This window comes from Clupea harengus, chromosome 7, assembly GCF_900700415.2.
Source record: "Clupea harengus chromosome 7, Ch_v2.0.2, whole genome shotgun sequence".
Classification (NCBI taxonomy): Eukaryota; Metazoa; Chordata; class Actinopteri; order Clupeiformes; family Clupeidae; genus Clupea; species Clupea harengus.
Window position 1 is genome coordinate 7,247,140 of NC_045158.1, and position 17,407 is coordinate 7,264,546.

Here is a 17,407-nt window from a genome sequence, read left to right on the forward strand (position 1 = left end):
CACCAACTCTGCCACCCCTACAGACGCAGCAGCCAATGGCAAGGCCCCTACTTCCTCCACACACGCCACGACAAAGGTGATGCCAGCATGCACACAGACATAACTGAACTCTTTTGAATCTTGGTTTTTTTCAGTGTAGATAGGTGTGGACATTCTTAGGCGCATTGGTTTATGTATTGCTGTATTTTTTGACCGTTTCTTGCCTGCATGTGTGTGGGTGTATGGGCATTTTTTGTGTACCTTTTTGAATGTGGGTTTACCATGTGTACTCATGTTTTCGTGAACCGCGCGTCTCCCTTTAGGAGTCGAGCGAGGAGCGCACCAAGCTCTCCCGCGAGCGCCTCGCCCGTCTTCTGAACGTCAACGAGCGGCGCTGCTCCCGATCCGTCCTGTACGGCCGCGACCTCCTGCACGCCTGCACGCTCTCGCACACGCAGACCACCACCACCACCGCCACACAGCCGCAGAGGAGGTGGGTGGGCAACGACAGCTGCCAGAGGGCCCGCCAGACCTGCGTCGCCACGGTGACGCCCCTGCGCTCGGCCCTGCTGTCCCGTGCGGCGAGAGAGGAGGCTGGAGAGGAGGTCAACAGAAGGTACGAGACCAGTGCAGACAGACGTGTGTTTTTAAAACAGCCATGTCTCCCAGCTCAAGAAGTAGTAACCTCCTTAGGCTCTTCTGGCTATAGTTTCATTCAGCAAATCCTGCTAGTTAATATGCTCAATTAGCAACTGTTAATTAACTGTTGTCAGCTGGAGTATATAGGTCGAGTAAATGAGAGAGTAGTTAGTTCAGTGAAGGAGTCAAGCTAAAAACGCAGCCGGCCAGTAATCATCTTACTTAACAGTAAGCAACTCTGTGCGGTCCATAAAGGAATTCATGGATGGATATGTAGACTCCCTATATCACGAGGACCTCATAATGGAGGGTTTTGTTTGCCTAGAGCAGCCTCCTGTGGATGCTTTTGGACCCTAGATGTCTGTCGTAAAATATTTCTTGCCTCGAGTCAGGCTTCAAGAGCTCTGGATATTCTCAGTACTTGGAAAAGATCTTTACAGAAAATATTACCACTCTCACTCTCACCCACCCTGTTTTTTTCTCTCTTTTTTTCTTCTTTTATTTATTTTTTGTCCAGGTTTTCCTGTGTGGTTCCTGCTGCTGTAGCCCCACCTTCACAGATGTACGCGTCCAATCCAGCGCCTTCCTACAGCCTGGAGCAGAAGTCCCTTGCACGTCGTCTCCGTGAGGCTGCTGCACCCCACTCCTCTGAGATCCGGAGGGCGGCCTGCGGGCCTCTGGTGTGTCTGCCCGACTGGCAGGCCCTGGAGGTGGACTCTGGTCAGTCAGACAGACAGACAGACAAAAATACACAGAGATGGCAGATGGTTTTCTCATCAGTCCCCCTTTCACTATGCAATTGTTTCAACATGAGCACAGCCTGTGTATTCATTCATGCGAAAGGATTTGGTGACTAAGAAGTAGTGAAGTAAATGGGTTGTTACTGAGGGTGATATGATTGTCCTTAAAAAGTGAACATGAGGTGAAGAGTTGTTCTCTGACATCTCTGGCTCGTCCCCTTTTCTGTGTGTGTGTGTGTGTGTGTGTGTGTGTGTGTGTGTGTGTGTGTGTAGGTAAGCTGGAGGCTCTCGCCATCCTGCTGCACAAGCTGCGGGCGGAGAACCGGCGCGTGCTCATCTTCACACAGATGCTGCGCATGTTGGACATCCTGGAGGCCTTTCTGGACCACCGCCAGCTCACCTACGCACGTGTGGACGAGAGCCTGAGCAGCGAGGAGCGACAGGTACGGCCGTCCTCGACTGCACCGCTTCTCTCATCATCCCATCCATCCCACTCTCTCTCCCCTCGGTCGCGCTCACTCTCTGTGGAGGCTGGCATGGTCTTCTGCAGGGCTCTCATGTGCATGCAGCTAGCTGGTGGTGCTGGGTGTTATATACTTCAATGCCATCATTTGCTTTTGGTCTCTAACAGGGAAGCTAGCTTCTCTTTCTCTCTCTCTGTCTATCTCTCTCTTCCTTCTCTGTATCTCTGTGTGTCTGTCTGTAGCTCCTTCTCTTCATCTCCTCTGTATGTCTGTGTGTGTCCGTGTCTCTGACCGTCTTGTTTCGCTTGGTTTCCCCTTCTAACACCGGGGCTTGCTGCCGTCTCGCGGCAGTGCCGGCTTTTTCACGGGGGCAGAGTAACGAGCACTCTTCCCTCCCTGGAGGACGCTATTCCTCTTCGGGCCTAAGAGATGCCGACAGTGATTCTCTCGCATGAAATGCATGGCTGCGCTGGGAACGTTTCAATCGCATTGTTCTGTGCTCACCATCAGCCTCACAAGGGCCTCTTGAATTGTATTCATTGGCATGGGGTTTCTCCTGAGCTTACTTTTATGGCACTTTCATCTCTATAGATTATTATTTTATTATTATTTTTTTTTATTTTTTTTATTTTTTTACATATGGGCATGAGTGGGTTTCTTACCTTATGGCCTCAGCGAATGTGGATCACCTATGTGGGCCATCTGAGAGGTTTGTATGATACAGATGCACTCAGTGTGATGCTAACACCCCCTGATCTCCTTCCCCACCCGTCCCCGTCGTTCAGGAGCAGGTGAAGAGCTTCAACCGGAACCGGCAGGTGTTCTGCACCATCCTGACCAACCGCTGCTGCTCGGCCGTGGGGCCCGTCCTGGACGCCGACACCGTGGTGTTCTACGACAACGACCTGAACCCCAGCATGGACGTCCGCACCCAGGAGTGGTGCGACAAGATCGGTCGCTCCAAAGACATCCACATCTACCGGTCAGTGCCTGGTTCTTTTATGGCGAGAGAGAGCTTTTGTATGTGCTTTGTAGTGTGTCCAAAAGCACCTTGTTGTTTGGCTGTTTTTGTTTATTAATCTGCCATTGTTGAAAATACTAATTGTGTCGTCCTTGGTCAGTCATATACATGAATAAACATGAATGAACACTAGTATTTAGAAAAATCTGGGTGTGTTTGGAAGTTTCTGAATGTCTAATACAGTTAGGCATATACACTACTGCTAGTGTGAATAACTGTTGTGTCCTGATGCAGACTGGAGAGTGGGAACTCCATAGAGGAGAAGCTGCTGAAGAACGGCACCAAGGACCTGATCAGAGAAGTGGCAGCTCAGGGCACAGACTACACGCTGGCCTACCTTACACAGGTACGTGGACCCCACTCACCCTCATGCTGCCTAGTTATATGATCAAATAAAATCTCTAAAAAGCTGCCCCCCTGACTCACTCGTCTTTCTCTCGACCACTCTCCCTTCCGTCTCCTTTCTCTTCCCCCCCAGCGGACCATCCAGGACCTGTTTGAGGTGGAGGCAGGCTCAGGGGAGAAGGTGGAGGAGTTCGTGGTGCTCCACCAGGAGCCGTCCCCGTCAGAGGCCATCTCCCCCCGCGTGGCGCGCCCCTACATCCAGGCCCTCAGCAGCATCAGCCTGGAGCCCGTGCTTGCCGACGACGACGAGGAGGGGGAGGATGAGGATGAGAGGGAGCTAGAGGAGGAGAAGGAAAAGCAGCCGCACGAGGAGAAGAAGGAGGGTACAGAGGAGATGGAGGCAGGGGTGAAAGAGGAAGCTGTGCAGCTGGAGGAGCTAACTGCAGTCATGGATCAGGTAGGTTGGCCTCATTGATGGCCGGTAGTGGATGTGCAGGGGCCTATGGGCAGGGTTCCCATGTGCCATTCAGGGACTATTTTAGAAAAATGAGGGTGATTGAACTGAAGCCTTTCTATGCTACAGATTGTACACTGGTGCACATTCGCATCCTCAGGCTCAGGGCATGTAGTGCAAGTCTTGGATCTTTAATCAGTGACAAATCCATATTGTCTGAATTGGAATATCAGTCACAGAGACAATGTTTAGACTGAAGTTGCGATGAGCCTGTAGGGTAGGGCCACCTCCTATGTCATGATTCTCCTGTGGAATGTTTCTGGTAAATGTAGTGAGCCGCCAGTAATGGCTCTTGCTCTCTTCCTCCCCCCCCCCCCCCAGCTGACTCCCATAGAGAGGTACGCCCTGCACTACCTGGAGTATCTGCACTGCAGAGAGGATGAGAAGATGGCCAAGGTGAGGGCCTCGCCAGCTGCAATGGCTTTCTCCATCCATGTGGTTCTTCATACGTGTATTTGGAGTTTGTGATGAATGCTGTATAGACTGTTCTAAGCAGTGACATGATGGTGTGTGCGTGTGTGTGTTCAGGAGCGTGTAGAGAGTGCCAAGCATGGCTGGGAGCTCCAGCAGCAGCAGAAGCTGAAGGTGGAGCAGGATGAGAGGCTGATCATGGAGGAGGAGGAGGACCTCTTCACCTACACCAGAGAGGACGCCTACAACATGGTACGGCCACAACACACACAGCACACTGAGACTAGCCTTTAATCCTCGCGGGTAGCTTTGCCAGGCTAATCATTGTTTCTCTCTCCATCAGGAATACGTGTTTGAAGATGAAGACGGCCAGACTGAAATCATGCCAGTAAGTCACAGATCAACAATGGCAGTCATTGTCTTTATTGGCTGTGTTCTGTGAGTCAAGTTAGGTATTTGGTAGGCGCAGCGGGAGCATTTTTGTCAGTGTTTCACTGAAAAACAGGAGAACTTTGTTCTTGCCTCTTTCCTTGTCGTCCAGTGTAAAGAGACAGTACGCAACAGTTTGCCACTTTTTGAAAGGCACTTGTATCATCTTCAAATTAATTTTCATGGTACCGGTATGTTGCTCATGTGTTCATGTTCATCTGACAGATAGATACAACTAGCCGCCTAGGCTATGCACTATGCAGTTCTGTGGTCAGGATCAGACCACCCAGTGAAAATGTAAAACCAATTATAAAACCTTTCATAGCACATCACCAAAAAAGACATGACTTAGCATGCTAGCAAGCCTTTTTATCAGTGCCAGCTGTGCTGTTGTTGAGGTTTGTAAGGCTTTTGCATGCTTTTTAGGTAGTTAGATTGGTTGTTTTCAACCATTAACTGCAGTCAAACTGGAAGGCTAGGCACACTACTAGCAATTCAGATACTCTAATAACTGTACTGCTCATTGTGTTTTTCTGCAGCTCTGGACCCCACCGACACCCCCGCAGGATGATAACGACATCTACATTGACTCGGTCATCTGCCTGATGTACGACACTGCACCCATGCCAGAGTCCAAGCTCCCACCCGTCTATGTGCGCAAGGAACACAAGAGACTCAAGATGGACCCATCTGGTAAGTATTACCCTCTCAAACACACACACACACTCACTCACTTACACACTCTCTCTCTTGTGCTCTCTGTCTTTATCTCTCTCTCTTGCGCTCTCATTCTCTCTCTCTCATACACACACACACACACAGTGAACACATTTGAAATCCACACAAACACGCTCATATTTCATGTTTTGTATCTAGGGACCAGATCTTGTGCCGTCATAGGTGGTGGTGTTTGTGTGCATCTGTGTGTATATGACCATTTGTTGTTGTTGTGTGTGTGTGTGTGTGTGTGTGTGTGTGTCCATCTCTGTGTCCTCAGCGGTGGGCCGTAAGAAGAAGAAGGGCCACGGGGAGACGGTGATCCCGCCGCGCTCGCTCTTTGACAAGGCCAGCCTGCTGAAGGTGCGGCGTGAGGGCAAGGAGCAGAAGAAGAACTTCTCGCTCAAGCAGCAGGCACCATTCCCCAAGCCGCTGCCCGCCCTGGTCAAACCCGCCGCGGAGGCCGGACAGGACAACCCCGAGTGGCTCATCAGCGAGGACTGGGCCCTGCTGCAGGTACTACACTAGAGACACACACACACACACACACACACACACACACACACACACACACACACACACACACAGCGCTCCTGTTCTTTCGGTCACTCCTTCTCCTTTGGTTTGTATGTGTCGGCAGTCAGGATCTTAATTTCTTTAATCTTTGACTCTGTCACACTTCCCTGTTTTTGATTTTTGATCCATAAAGAGACTTAGTCCGCTTCCCAGTTCACACATTTACATTTCGATGAATACTTTGATCCACTGTTTAGCTGTAGTCTAGTCTAATGCATGGAAAACTATGCATTAAAAGCTATTGCATAAGGGATGTACGAAATATTGAAATATTGAATCTACTGTTTCCCAGTTGACTTTAGTTTATTGAAAACTGTATGTTGAGGTAAATGCATGAGGAATGTGTGAGTGTTTAATCTGCTCTGTCTGTCTGCCTGTCAGGCTGTGAAGCAGCTGCTGGAGCTGCCTCTGAACCTGACCATCATGTCTCCGGCTCACACCCCCAACTGGGACCTGGTGAGCGACGTGGTGAACTCCTGCAGCCGCATCTACCGCTCGCCCAAGCAGTGCCGCAGCCGCTACGAGAACGTCATCATCCCCCGCGAGGAGGGCAAGGTCGGCCATCTCACACACACACACACACACACACACACACACACACACACACACACACACACACACACACACACACACACACACACACACAAACACTGTTATCAAGCATGGGAAGCACATATAGGTTAAGGGCCCCTGCTATATAACAATTTAACAAAGCGTTCCTGTTCTGGTTTCTTTCACTCACTATAATAAACTCCACTGGTGCTTTGATACAATATGGCCACTGCATACATTATTGCTATACCATTCACCGCCTCGCAATACCCTTTTCTGATTTGCTAACACAAAGCGTATAATGCTTTTGCAAAGCCAAGAAACATACTGTCAAATAACAATGTTGTCATTTCCTGTGTCCCTTTAGTTGATGTACGAGGCTAATCCCAAGAAGAAGACCAAGAGCATTTATAAGGTATGATGCACATGGGTTTGCCTCAAGACCCTGCTTGTTATTTAGGAGGGCCTCTCTTGGGCTGAAAGGCTCTCGGAGTCTCTCAGAGGGTTAAACCCCCTTTGTGTTAAAACACTGTGTTAAAGCGTTTTCAATTTCAGAATCCATCCGGAATGAAACGGATCAAGAAAGCAATCAAATTCTAATTCAGCTATTGGCTAATGATAACCCTTAATCTAGTAACACTATATTTGTAATTAGCCATCTGTTCACTCTTACTGTCTCTGTCCGTCCGTCTGTCTGTCCCCCGTGTGTGCAGTCCAAGAACAGCCGTCCTCTGCGCACGTGCCAGATCTACACGCAGGATGACAATGCCACACACATGCAGCTGTACAGCAGCCGCTTTGAGCTCATGAAGATCATCGCCAGCAAGAGGAGCCCCCCAATCAAACCACTGTAAGACATGCTCCCCGCACATCATATGACCTTACGTGACATTACTCACCCCGTCAAACATGGGCTCCTGACATACCTCTACATACATCTATGAGACGAGCTGCTGATATTGCATTTCAGATCCCATCAAATCACTGGATGATCTACTTATTGAGCGTCAAATCACTGGAAGATCTATTTATATTACATTGAGTATCAAATCTCCGGATAAATATGGAGATATAGCTGTAACATGATGAAATGTCTTGGATGGTGCAATAGTGTGAACTGTAAATCCACCAAGAGAAATGCTGCCTCCCAAGTTACTGTAGGGAACAGTACAGTACATTACAGTGACGTAATGCTCTTGTCGCTTTTGTTTTCAGACTGGGTATGAATCCATTCCAGAAGAACCCCAAACATGCCTCTGTCCTGGCAGAGAGGTAAAATCAAGTCTTTCACCCGCTTGTTTAAAACTTTTTGGCTTTTCAGATTCATGGTAAAAGTGAATTGAGTTGAATAGAACCCATGTTGAAACTAATCCGAAATTGAAAGCAATGCCAATGTGTGCTCCCCTGTCCTCCCCTGTACCTGTGCGGGTGGAGCTTGAGAAAGGCCTATGCCGCCAGGGCGCTGGGTTGGGATGTGTGTGTGTGTGTGTGTGTGTGTGTGTGTGTGTGTGTGTGTGTGTGTGTGTGTGTGTGTGTGTGTGTGTGTGCGAGACACTGACATGGGAGTGAGACAGTCACTTGTGGATGTTTACATCTGCTCCTTCCTCCTTTGCAGTGGGATCAGCTACGACAAGCCACTGCCCCCTATCCAGGTGGCGTCACAGCGAGCCGAGAGAATTGCCAAGGAGAAGAAGGTATGTGTGTGTGGGTGTGAGTGGGTCACAAGGGCTTTCCTCAGCACCTTTTGGAAACATCAGGGTAACATCAGAATAAGCTGTGTGACTTTCCCATAAAAGACCTGAGTGTTCTCAGGCTTTGGTGTACTTTGCGTTGTAAAATCAGCCAAACAAGTCATTCAAATGTCAAGCCTTAACATACACTGAAGTATGGGGAGTAAGCCAGACTGCTGGTCTGTAAATAAGGTCCAGGTATAAAATAACTGCCCTCTGTGTGTCTACTCCAAGGCAGGCTTGAGAACCAATGTACTAATACCCCCCCCTCCCACCACTCTCCGTAGGCCCTGGCCGAGCAGCAGCGAGCACAGCAGCTAGCCCAGCAGCAGCAGCTGGCGGCTGGAGCCCCGCCGGCCCAGGCCGGGGTGGCCCAGACAGCCGGGCAGGCGCTGGCGGCGGGAGTCCCTCAGCAGGCAGCCGTGACCGGAGCTGCCACCGTGCCCAACACCGCCGTGCTGGTGAGGACCCTCACAGAATCTCTTAATGATGTGCTTGAAGCAGCGCAACTTTAATAGCTGTGGTTTTTGTGTGACGAGAATGATTGATTACTGTCTGTACGAATGCCAATTGTGCTTTTTTCCTCCGCAGGCTGGAGCTATTAAAACGGCTGGAGCCGGCACAATTACTCAAACAGGTAGGGTCAGATCCTCTAACGTGGGATATTTGTTATTGATATGTTGCATGTTATTGATATCTAATTCAAATTGTCATACACAAATTGTTAATCGTCTTCCAACCTGTGTGACATTCTCTGACCGTGTCTGTGTCTGTGTCTGTGTGTGTGTGTGTGTGTCTGTGTGCATAACAGCCACAGTGGGAGGGAATGTGATCTTGAACACCGTGGCTGGAGTCCCCGCTGGCCAATTCCAGGCCAATAAGCGTTTGGCCTCTCCAGTCATCCCAGGGCCTCTGTCTGTAAGTAGAGCCTTCCCAAATCCCCCGGTTCATAACTCACCACAAGGTCAATGCAAAGCCAATACGGTCATGCAATTCGTTTGTCCTCAACCTCTAATTGGCTATTCACACATCTGACTCTCTCTCTCTCTTTCTTTCTCTTGCTCTCTCTCTCTCTCTTTCTGTCTCTCTGCTCAGGCGGCGGGTACAGCTACAGCTCAGGTGGTGCACGCCCAGCAGAGAACCGTCCCCGCTGCGGCTGCTCCCGCAGAGGTCGCGGCCATAGCAACCGGCCACGTGGTCCGGGCGGTCACCCCAGCAACCGCGTCCGCCGTCGTGACGACCAACCTTACCCCAGTCCAAACACAGACCCGCTCGCTGGTCACCCCAGGTACACCATGCGTGCACACGGTCGTCAAGTCAGTGAGACAGCTGTTGCTGATCCACAGCTTTTCTAAAAACTGCTGTCAGACTAGCAATTGGAATGTCTTCTGCTCTTATGATTTCTCTGAGGCAATCTACATCAGGAAGGAGATGGTTATTGTCCTCAGCGTGTTCTAGCTCTCGGCTGTTGTGGTTTTTAAGGTTTTAAAGCGACTTTTAAAGTAGTTCTGTTCCATAACTAGTAAGTTAACTATCTAAAAGGCATGCAAAAACCTTGCAAACACCACCAACAGCCCAGTTGGCACTGATAGAAGCTTGCCAACACACTAACTGGTGTCTTTTGGCAGTACAGCTGGCAATGTCATGCTGTGAAAGCTTTTCTTCCATTTTTGCCGGGTGTTCCAGCCCGGAACACAGAACTACATAGGGCATATCCTGGATGGCTAGTGGGAAAGAGACTTTATCTGTTTAAGAGTTTATCTGTCCTTCACATGACCATATGCTATCAAAATGAATTTGAGGATGGTACCAAAACTAGTATAAAACCATACCTCAAAAAGTGTCAAAATGTTGCATAGAGTTGCTTTAAGACAAAGGGAGTGAATGAGCTCCACACACAGTTTTGAGCAGATCTGTATGTGAGCCCAAATTCACCACAAGAAGTAGAAGAAACCTGCACACTCGAATGAATGATTCTCTATTTTTTCTAATGTAGCAGGTTAGTACATATTGGAGTGTTAATCTTGATTATTAAGCTGACTGAGAAACTCTCTCTCTCTCTTTTTCTCTCTCTCTTTTTCTCTCTCTCTCTCTCTCTCTAGCTGCTGGTATGCAGTTGCCTCAGGGGAAGGCAATCACTCAGGCTCATTTGCAGATGCTCAGGCAGCAGCAGCTCCAGCAGCAGCAGCAGCAGCAGCAAGGAGCCTCGCCTCAGATCAAAGCTGTGGGCAAACCGCAACAGGTACACACACACACACACACATGCACTGTCCTTCACACCCAAACTAGAAACTAATCCTTGTATAAATACACCCAACCTTACACACACAAAGAACCCCACTCTTCCTCCCTTTCAGACTTAACGACACACACACACACACGCACGCACACACGCGTACGTTCACTCCCTCCTCTCTGTTCTCCTCTCTCAGGCTGAGCTCCTGAAGCTGCAGAAGCAGAAGCTGCAGTTGGCTCAGCAGCAGCAGCAGCAGGCGGCCGCAGCCGTGGCCGCCGCACAGGGCGCCCAGACGGGCACCGCTCAGCAGGCCCAGCAGGTCCAGGCCGCCCCCGCCACCACCCAGGCCAACCCCCAGCTGGCAACCGTGACCACGCCCAGACCCGGGGCCGTGCTGACGGGCACCGTGGCCAACCTGCAGGTGGCGCGCCTGGTGAGTGAAAGGAGCAGGAGTCTGATGTGTGGAAGATGAACCGGTGTCACGTTAGGACACAAAAGAGCCTGTCAGGTGTCAGAAACCACAGGCTTCTTGGGGTGTGGAGGTGTTGTACTGAAACAGGATGCTGTGGTTATATTTCGAAAAACAAAGTTCACGACCTATCAAAATACCAATGTTCTGTAAATGGCACCAATCAAAACAACATCAAAGCCGTTTGAGTGGGAATGTGGAATATACAATTATACGGTGTATAATTCTCTCAGAATGTGGCTTTTAATTATGCCCGTGTTTTAAAAGCAAGCTGGCTCTACAGAGCATGATGTCTTCATGGCTGTAGTGTTATTGCAGTTCTCCAGCTCACTCATGCTGTAGTGTGGGTTTCTTCTCCACGCTGCCTTGCGCGCTCACTCTCCACTCCCCTCTGCCCTGACAGACGCGCGTGCCCGCCCAAGGCCAGCTCCCGACGCAGGCGGCCCAGACGGCTCAGGTGGCGCTCTCCAAGCCCGTGGTGTCGGTGCCCACTGTGGTGTCCTCCGCTGGCGTAACCACCCTGCCTGTCACCGTGGCTGGCATTAGTGTCGCCATCGGACAAGCCCAGAAAGCAGGTAGGTGTCTGTCTCTCCCCCCCTCTCTGTCTCTCTCTTGTGGCTAGTGTGTGTGTGTGTGTGTGTGTGTGTGTTTAACGGTCTTGTCTGCTCTGGTAGGTGGACAGGTGGTGACTCACCCGTTCCAGGTGCAGCAGGTTCAGCAGCTCCTGCAGCAGCGGCAGAAGCAGCAGCAGCAGGCAGCAGCCCAGGCCGCCGCAGCCGCCGCAGCCCAACAGAAGGCAGCGCAGCCCCAACAGACACCCGCCACAGCACAGCAGAAGGTACACACACACACACACACACACACACACACACACACACACACACACACACACACACACACACACACACACACACACACACACACACACACACACACATATATACAGACCAGTGCAGCCACAAATGTCTGTAGGGTTGTCAATTCTAATTACTTACATGCATTATGATTAATTGATGAAAATTAATTTGTCATGAGAAGCATTTAAAAATCAGTCAGATTTGCCATTGAGGTGAAGAGACAAAGTAAACAAGCCTGGGCAGAGTGATGTTCACCACACAATAATGGCAAACAACAGGTACTTCAATGGGCTTTATTTAATGAAGAACACATTTTCTTTATTCCTGATTTATCCATATCTAGTTTGTCTAAAACTAGCAAGCTAACTAACTTCGGTAATGTCAGCCTACACCAACATCTCCAGCACTGATCAAATCTTGGTAGCTTGCGAACTTACAACAACCATATTGCTTTGCTTCGCCTCGCCTCGCCTATTCTACAAATTACTCTCATGTGTTTTCAGAGGTTTTTACACAAGTGTTAGTGAAGCTCTGGAATTCTTCATCTCAAACTTGAAAACATCTACCAATACAGGCCAAAACATTGACGCCAGCTCCACATCAAAACCGTGCCGTCGCAATTCAAATCCCTCCAATATGGCTGCCGCTGAGCGGTTTCCCTTTCATACCTAAATTGTGCAATGCACAGTGACATACCATATGGGTATCATAGATTGCTATTAATCTTTTGATTTATTTATTTTTGACGCGTTATTTGTCTATAATTAGTTAATTGAAATGAACACATTATTTTGACAACCCTACTCTGTACATACACAGACCCTTACCCACTGTGTACAATTCCCCTCTTGTGCCACTTGAAACTGATGAGAGTTCTCCTTACGTTGTTGTCCAAGCCAGAGAACTCCTCCTCCAGACTGTCCTGAAGCAGAGGCATACGTGCCCATACAGGTCTACATATGCATCCATAGCGGGCAGCTAGCATTGCAAACACTGACATCTCTGTCTGCCTCTCTCCCGTGTCTGTTAGATGGCGACGGGGCAGGCAGCCCAGGCAACCCAGCAGCAGAAGGTGGCGTACGCAGCCACCACGCAGCTCCAGCAGCCAATCAAGACGCAGTACTACACCACCATCGCCCAGCCCCAGAAGAGCCCCGCCACGCAGCAAATACAGGTACACACACACACGCATGGACACACGCATGGACACACGCATGGACACACGCAGACACAGACACAGGAACACTGCTGCCTAGGATCAGTCTATCAAACCCAGCAGATAGAGCTGCAGACACAGATGCACATACTGCACCCTATCTGACCTAGAAGTGGCCCACCAGGCAGAGGGTGTAGACACACACACACACACACACACACACACACACACACACACACGCATGCCCACTGGCGCCGGTGTAAATCCAGATAGTGCATATGTGCTCATTACCATCCCTCAGTCACCTCATCCATCCAGCTGAAAGTTCACAGGAGTCTGAGCTCCCAAGTTTTGCCCACAGCTATACTTGGTAGCACAACATGGAAATAGATGCGTCAAATGCGTTAGGGTTAAGTGTAGGCCCCAGTTCTGTGGTAGAGGTGTGTGTGTCTTTCTGTGTGTGTGTGTTTGTATTTGTGTCTGTCTGTCTGTCTGTCTGTGGATGCAGGGTGCTTTTGAATGTGTTTGTCTCCCTAGCAGTGCTTTGTGACTCTTGTCCTGTTTGCCTCTAGGTTGCTAAGCTTCCCCAGATAGTACAGCAGCAATCCACAGTAGCCAATATCCAGCAGATAGTGTCCTCTCCCCAGCAGGTAAGAGACAGAGGGATTTTGTGTGTGTGTGTGTGTGTGTGTGTGTGTGTGTGTGTGTGTGTGGGGGGGGTGTATGACCAGGGTGAGACTCCCTCTTGCATACCATCAGACAGGCAGTCTTCTGGAATGCGAGTAGTTATAGAAATGTCCCAGTGCTCTAGTCAAGAGTCATCTCATGCATATTCAAGTTCTCTGTCTCTACCGTATTACTCTTGCTGTTCATCAGATACACTTCATCTCCCTGCCCACCCCCCTCTCTCTCATCTTTCACTCTCTGTTTCTCTCTCTCTCTCTCTCTCTCTCTCTCTCTCTCTCTCTCTCTCTCTCTCTCTCTCTCTCTCTCCTTTCCCTCCCCTGTGCAACTTTCCTTATCTGTTCTGTCTAATTCAGTCTGTAGACAGCCTCAGCAAAACGTGGCCTCACTGATTAGGTTGTCCTGGATAAAGTCTAACTCCCTCCTTATCACTTTTTTCCCCTCCCATTCACTGACTCCCTCTCCCCCTCTTCTCTCTGCCCTGCTCCTCTCTCAGATCCAGGCTCAGCCTCAGACGGTGACTCTGCCTCAGGCGGCTGCAGGCTCGATCGCGCAGGCGCAGGTGCAGGTGATCCCCGCCGCCTCGGCCGGCGCGCAGGTGGTCCAGCAGAAGCTCCTGCAGCAGCAGGTCGTCACGGCAACGGCCGCCGCCTCACCACAGATGCAGACCCCACCTCCACACAGCCCCGCCCAGCAAGGCGCCACGGCAACCCAGGCCGCTGCCGCAACCTCTGCGGCGGCAGAGGCCCCCGCCCAGACGGCCCCGGCCCAGGTCAAAGGTCAGGCACGCGGCGGGGCAGCTGTGCGCTCCAAGGCCCCCGCCAAGCCTAGTGGAGGCAGCTAGAGGAGCACCTTCCTCATCGTCATCACCTTGGAGCAGATCTATAAGCAGGAGCATTAAAACAGGTGGACCATGCAGACCGAGTGGCATACAGACAGGTCTCTGGCCCACCTGTGAACTAACTCACACACACACACACACACACACACACACTAACACTCGCACACGCACATGCGTATATATAGAAAACATACACACATATCCCACTCGGGATACATGTCTTATGGACCACTCACCTGATCGACAAGACAGACAGACCCAACTCACCCTTCCCAGTCTTGGTGTTGTCCGGGGTGAAATGGTATGTGGAGTATATCCACGAAAGATATTCAGCGCGCAGTACGACAGCTCTTACTGAGGAGTGGTGGGAGAGGTTGTAAGGGTCTCTGTGTGTGTGTGTGTGTGTGTGTGTGTGTGTGTGTGTGTGTGTGTGTGTGTGTGGTCAGATTTGAGGGGCCAGGTGTGTGTCAGTCCCCTGGCCAGTATGATGCACAAAAACGTTTCATCCCAACACACACACACCCCTTTTTCTTTATCCTCACTGTCTTCTGAAGTATCTGTGTATGCACATTTTTAGCAGTCAGGGCTTTTCCTGAGGGCAAGCATCTGGCACTGTGTGGACGTTCACACTCCCATCAGATAAAGCGCTCCTCGTGGTCACGATCAAGGACTGTCCGCGCACATTCACAGATCCTCTGGGATAACCCCAACTTAATGTGTGGCTCAGTTCACCAGTCATGGACTGTTTTCATATTTGCATGCAAAAAAACGAGAGAAAACGTTTCAAAAAAAAAAAAAAAGGAAAGGAAAGGAAAGGAAATGACCTAGAAGCTCTGCCCTCTAGAATGTCTCTCAAAGCTGGCATAGTGACACCCAGCCCCCCTGCCACACATCTGTGTTTTTGCTGATATTTTTTTATACTCAGATAAAAAATAATCACACCCCCCCCTCCCCCCTTTTTGTAATAACGGCTCCACCACCGCAAACCTCTTGGTTGGTGTGGTGTGATTTGAAGTAGCAAAAGAAGCGATTTAATATATTCCTTCATGATTATCGTCCTGTGGTAATGTAATATAGAAGAGTGTGATTTAGTAGGTCTCTCATGAGGCTAGGCTGTTGATGCTAGCTTTGAGAGACTGGAGAAGATGACCGTGGGGTGTTCACTTCAACATACCTCAGAATGTGTTGTTTTTTTGTTTTTTCCCCCCTTGTTCGTTTTTTCCCCCCTTGTTCGTTTTTTCCCCTTGTTCCTTCCACAGTACTGTGTGGGAGAGGGGACATTAGGGGGATGGCAGAATGGGGTCTCGCCTGGCTGATAATCCATTAGAGTGATTGTACTATAATCATACATCGCTTCACCAGCTTGTACGTAAAAGAAAACTGGATTAGAAAATATTGCTATTTTTTTGTTTTTCATAATGTGACCGTTCATCAACTATGACCCTTTCTTTAAATATCCACCATGATATGTTGTTTTTTTTATATATGTATCTGATGTGACACTGTAAACTTGTACGTAAACATTCTTCAGTGTATGCTTTCCATTCTGTGTCCTTTTTTTTAAAAGCAATTGATATGTCTATGAGTGTGTGTGTATAAGTGTGTAGGTGTGGGCAGGGCAGACAACATGTAAATAATGATGGCAAACAAAAAAATCATTTGTACGTGTAAACTAGTTGTGTTTTCATTGGAGTTTTTTCAGCCAAACTGTATAAAGTGTTTTCGTTTTTATACACAGTCACTTGGTCTGGGCCTCTTTTTCATGATCTGTTTGATTTGATTTTGATATAATTTGATTTGATTTGGTTCACTCTTCTTTCTTTCTTTCTGCTTTGCTCTCCTCTTTTTCTCCTGATGTATTTCCAATCTGTTCAGCTTTTCTGTTATCAGAGGGTTAGTTATGTCATTTCCCCTCGGGGCGATCTGTGTCAGCTGGATGTGGGTTTATGGTTTCAATCCACTCGGTGAATCACTGTGACATAACAAATGCACATGGTGCTGACATGAAGGCCCTCTTCTGATATAACCCAGCCCCCATGGGCTACTGATCCACAGGCCACACACACATGCACGCACGCACGCACGCACTCACTCACTCTCAGACACACACACACACTCTCAGACACACTCACACACACACTCTCAGACACACTCACACACACACTCTCAGACACACTCACACACTCAGACACACACACACACTCACACACACACACACACTCACACACACACACACACTCACACACACACACACACTCAGACACACACAAACACACACACACACACACACATTCAGTCAGACACTCACTCACACACACATTCAGTCAGACACACACACACACATTCAGTCACACAATTACTTGCAGGATCCACATAGTGCCAGAGCTTGCTATAATCTGGATGTGTTCTTTGATGTTCGTCCATGAAGTGCAGATTTATAGAAGGTAGTCGAGTACGGGTGCGAAAGTTGCTTGATGAATCTCCGAGGTGCACTGTTCATAAAAGTATGCAGTGGAGAATCCTTGGTGGTATCTTGAGTATGTGTAAACGCTGCGTGTTTGAGGGTCAGGTGTGTGTTTGCGTTCCACAGTTGAGCAGAGCTGCTGACCAGAGCGAACTACACCTCCCAGACTGCAGTGCAGAAACACAGAGCCTCAGCAGACCCTACAGACACACGTGCCCACACACAGTAATCCCAGTCAAGTAGTCCACGGATGGTCAACTCCCAGGGAGAACACTGAATTAATTCATGCCATGCCACTCGCTCGCCCGCTTTGAAAGCTCATTCACCACTGAATACTCTCCATGCTAAATGTCTGTCCTTGTCTTTGTTCCTGTGTTGGACAGGGTAGGTTTAAAAACATTTTAAACTCAATTATAAAAATTGAACTACATAGCCAGTCCAGTCCCCCTGTCTCAAGTGGATGTGGTGAAATGTAAAAACTATTTCCAGTAGAGGGCACTGTGACCTTTTTCTGCTCTTCCCAGACTATGGGTGGTGTTGCAGTTTCCTCACACACACACACACACACACTCTCTTGCGTCTT

General features: G+C 49.3%; 1 protein-coding gene and 1 non-coding gene across 5 annotated transcripts in view; both read left to right on the top strand.

The window, feature by feature from the left end:
* Positions 1-16,097, top strand: part of ep400 (E1A binding protein p400) — a 37,270-nt gene extending 21,173 nt beyond the window's left edge. For all 4 annotated transcript variants that reach the window (XM_031570322.2, XM_031570324.2, XM_031570323.2 and 1 more), the window contains 28 exons: positions 24-76; positions 303-595; positions 1,136-1,338; positions 1,632-1,801; positions 2,608-2,804; positions 3,078-3,189; positions 3,322-3,645; positions 4,024-4,098; positions 4,231-4,365; positions 4,457-4,501; positions 5,082-5,235; positions 5,540-5,775; positions 6,217-6,390; positions 6,755-6,802; positions 7,101-7,237; positions 7,603-7,659; positions 8,003-8,081; positions 8,405-8,578; positions 8,709-8,754; positions 8,929-9,035; positions 9,213-9,405; positions 10,220-10,359; positions 10,550-10,786; positions 11,226-11,397; positions 11,497-11,660; positions 12,710-12,853; positions 13,408-13,485; positions 14,016-16,097. In XM_031570322.2, the coding sequence (XP_031426182.1) occupies positions 24-76; positions 303-595; positions 1,136-1,338; positions 1,632-1,801; positions 2,608-2,804; positions 3,078-3,189; positions 3,322-3,645; positions 4,024-4,098; positions 4,231-4,365; positions 4,457-4,501; positions 5,082-5,235; positions 5,540-5,775; positions 6,217-6,390; positions 6,755-6,802; positions 7,101-7,237; positions 7,603-7,659; positions 8,003-8,081; positions 8,405-8,578; positions 8,709-8,754; positions 8,929-9,035; positions 9,213-9,405; positions 10,220-10,359; positions 10,550-10,786; positions 11,226-11,397; positions 11,497-11,660; positions 12,710-12,853; positions 13,408-13,485; positions 14,016-14,363 (4,295 nt within the window). In that variant the 3' untranslated portion in view covers positions 14,364-16,097. The remainder of the gene's footprint in view (positions 1-23; positions 77-302; positions 596-1,135; positions 1,339-1,631; positions 1,802-2,607; positions 2,805-3,077; positions 3,190-3,321; positions 3,646-4,023; positions 4,099-4,230; positions 4,366-4,456; positions 4,502-5,081; positions 5,236-5,539; positions 5,776-6,216; positions 6,391-6,754; positions 6,803-7,100; positions 7,238-7,602; positions 7,660-8,002; positions 8,082-8,404; positions 8,579-8,708; positions 8,755-8,928; positions 9,036-9,212; positions 9,406-10,219; positions 10,360-10,549; positions 10,787-11,225; positions 11,398-11,496; positions 11,661-12,709; positions 12,854-13,407; positions 13,486-14,015) is intronic.
* Positions 2,132-2,262, top strand: LOC116221228. The gene has a single exon (XR_004164073.1). It is a non-coding gene; the product is annotated as a small nucleolar RNA SNORA49 (small nucleolar RNA).
* Positions 16,098-17,407: the final 1,310 nt, after the last annotated feature.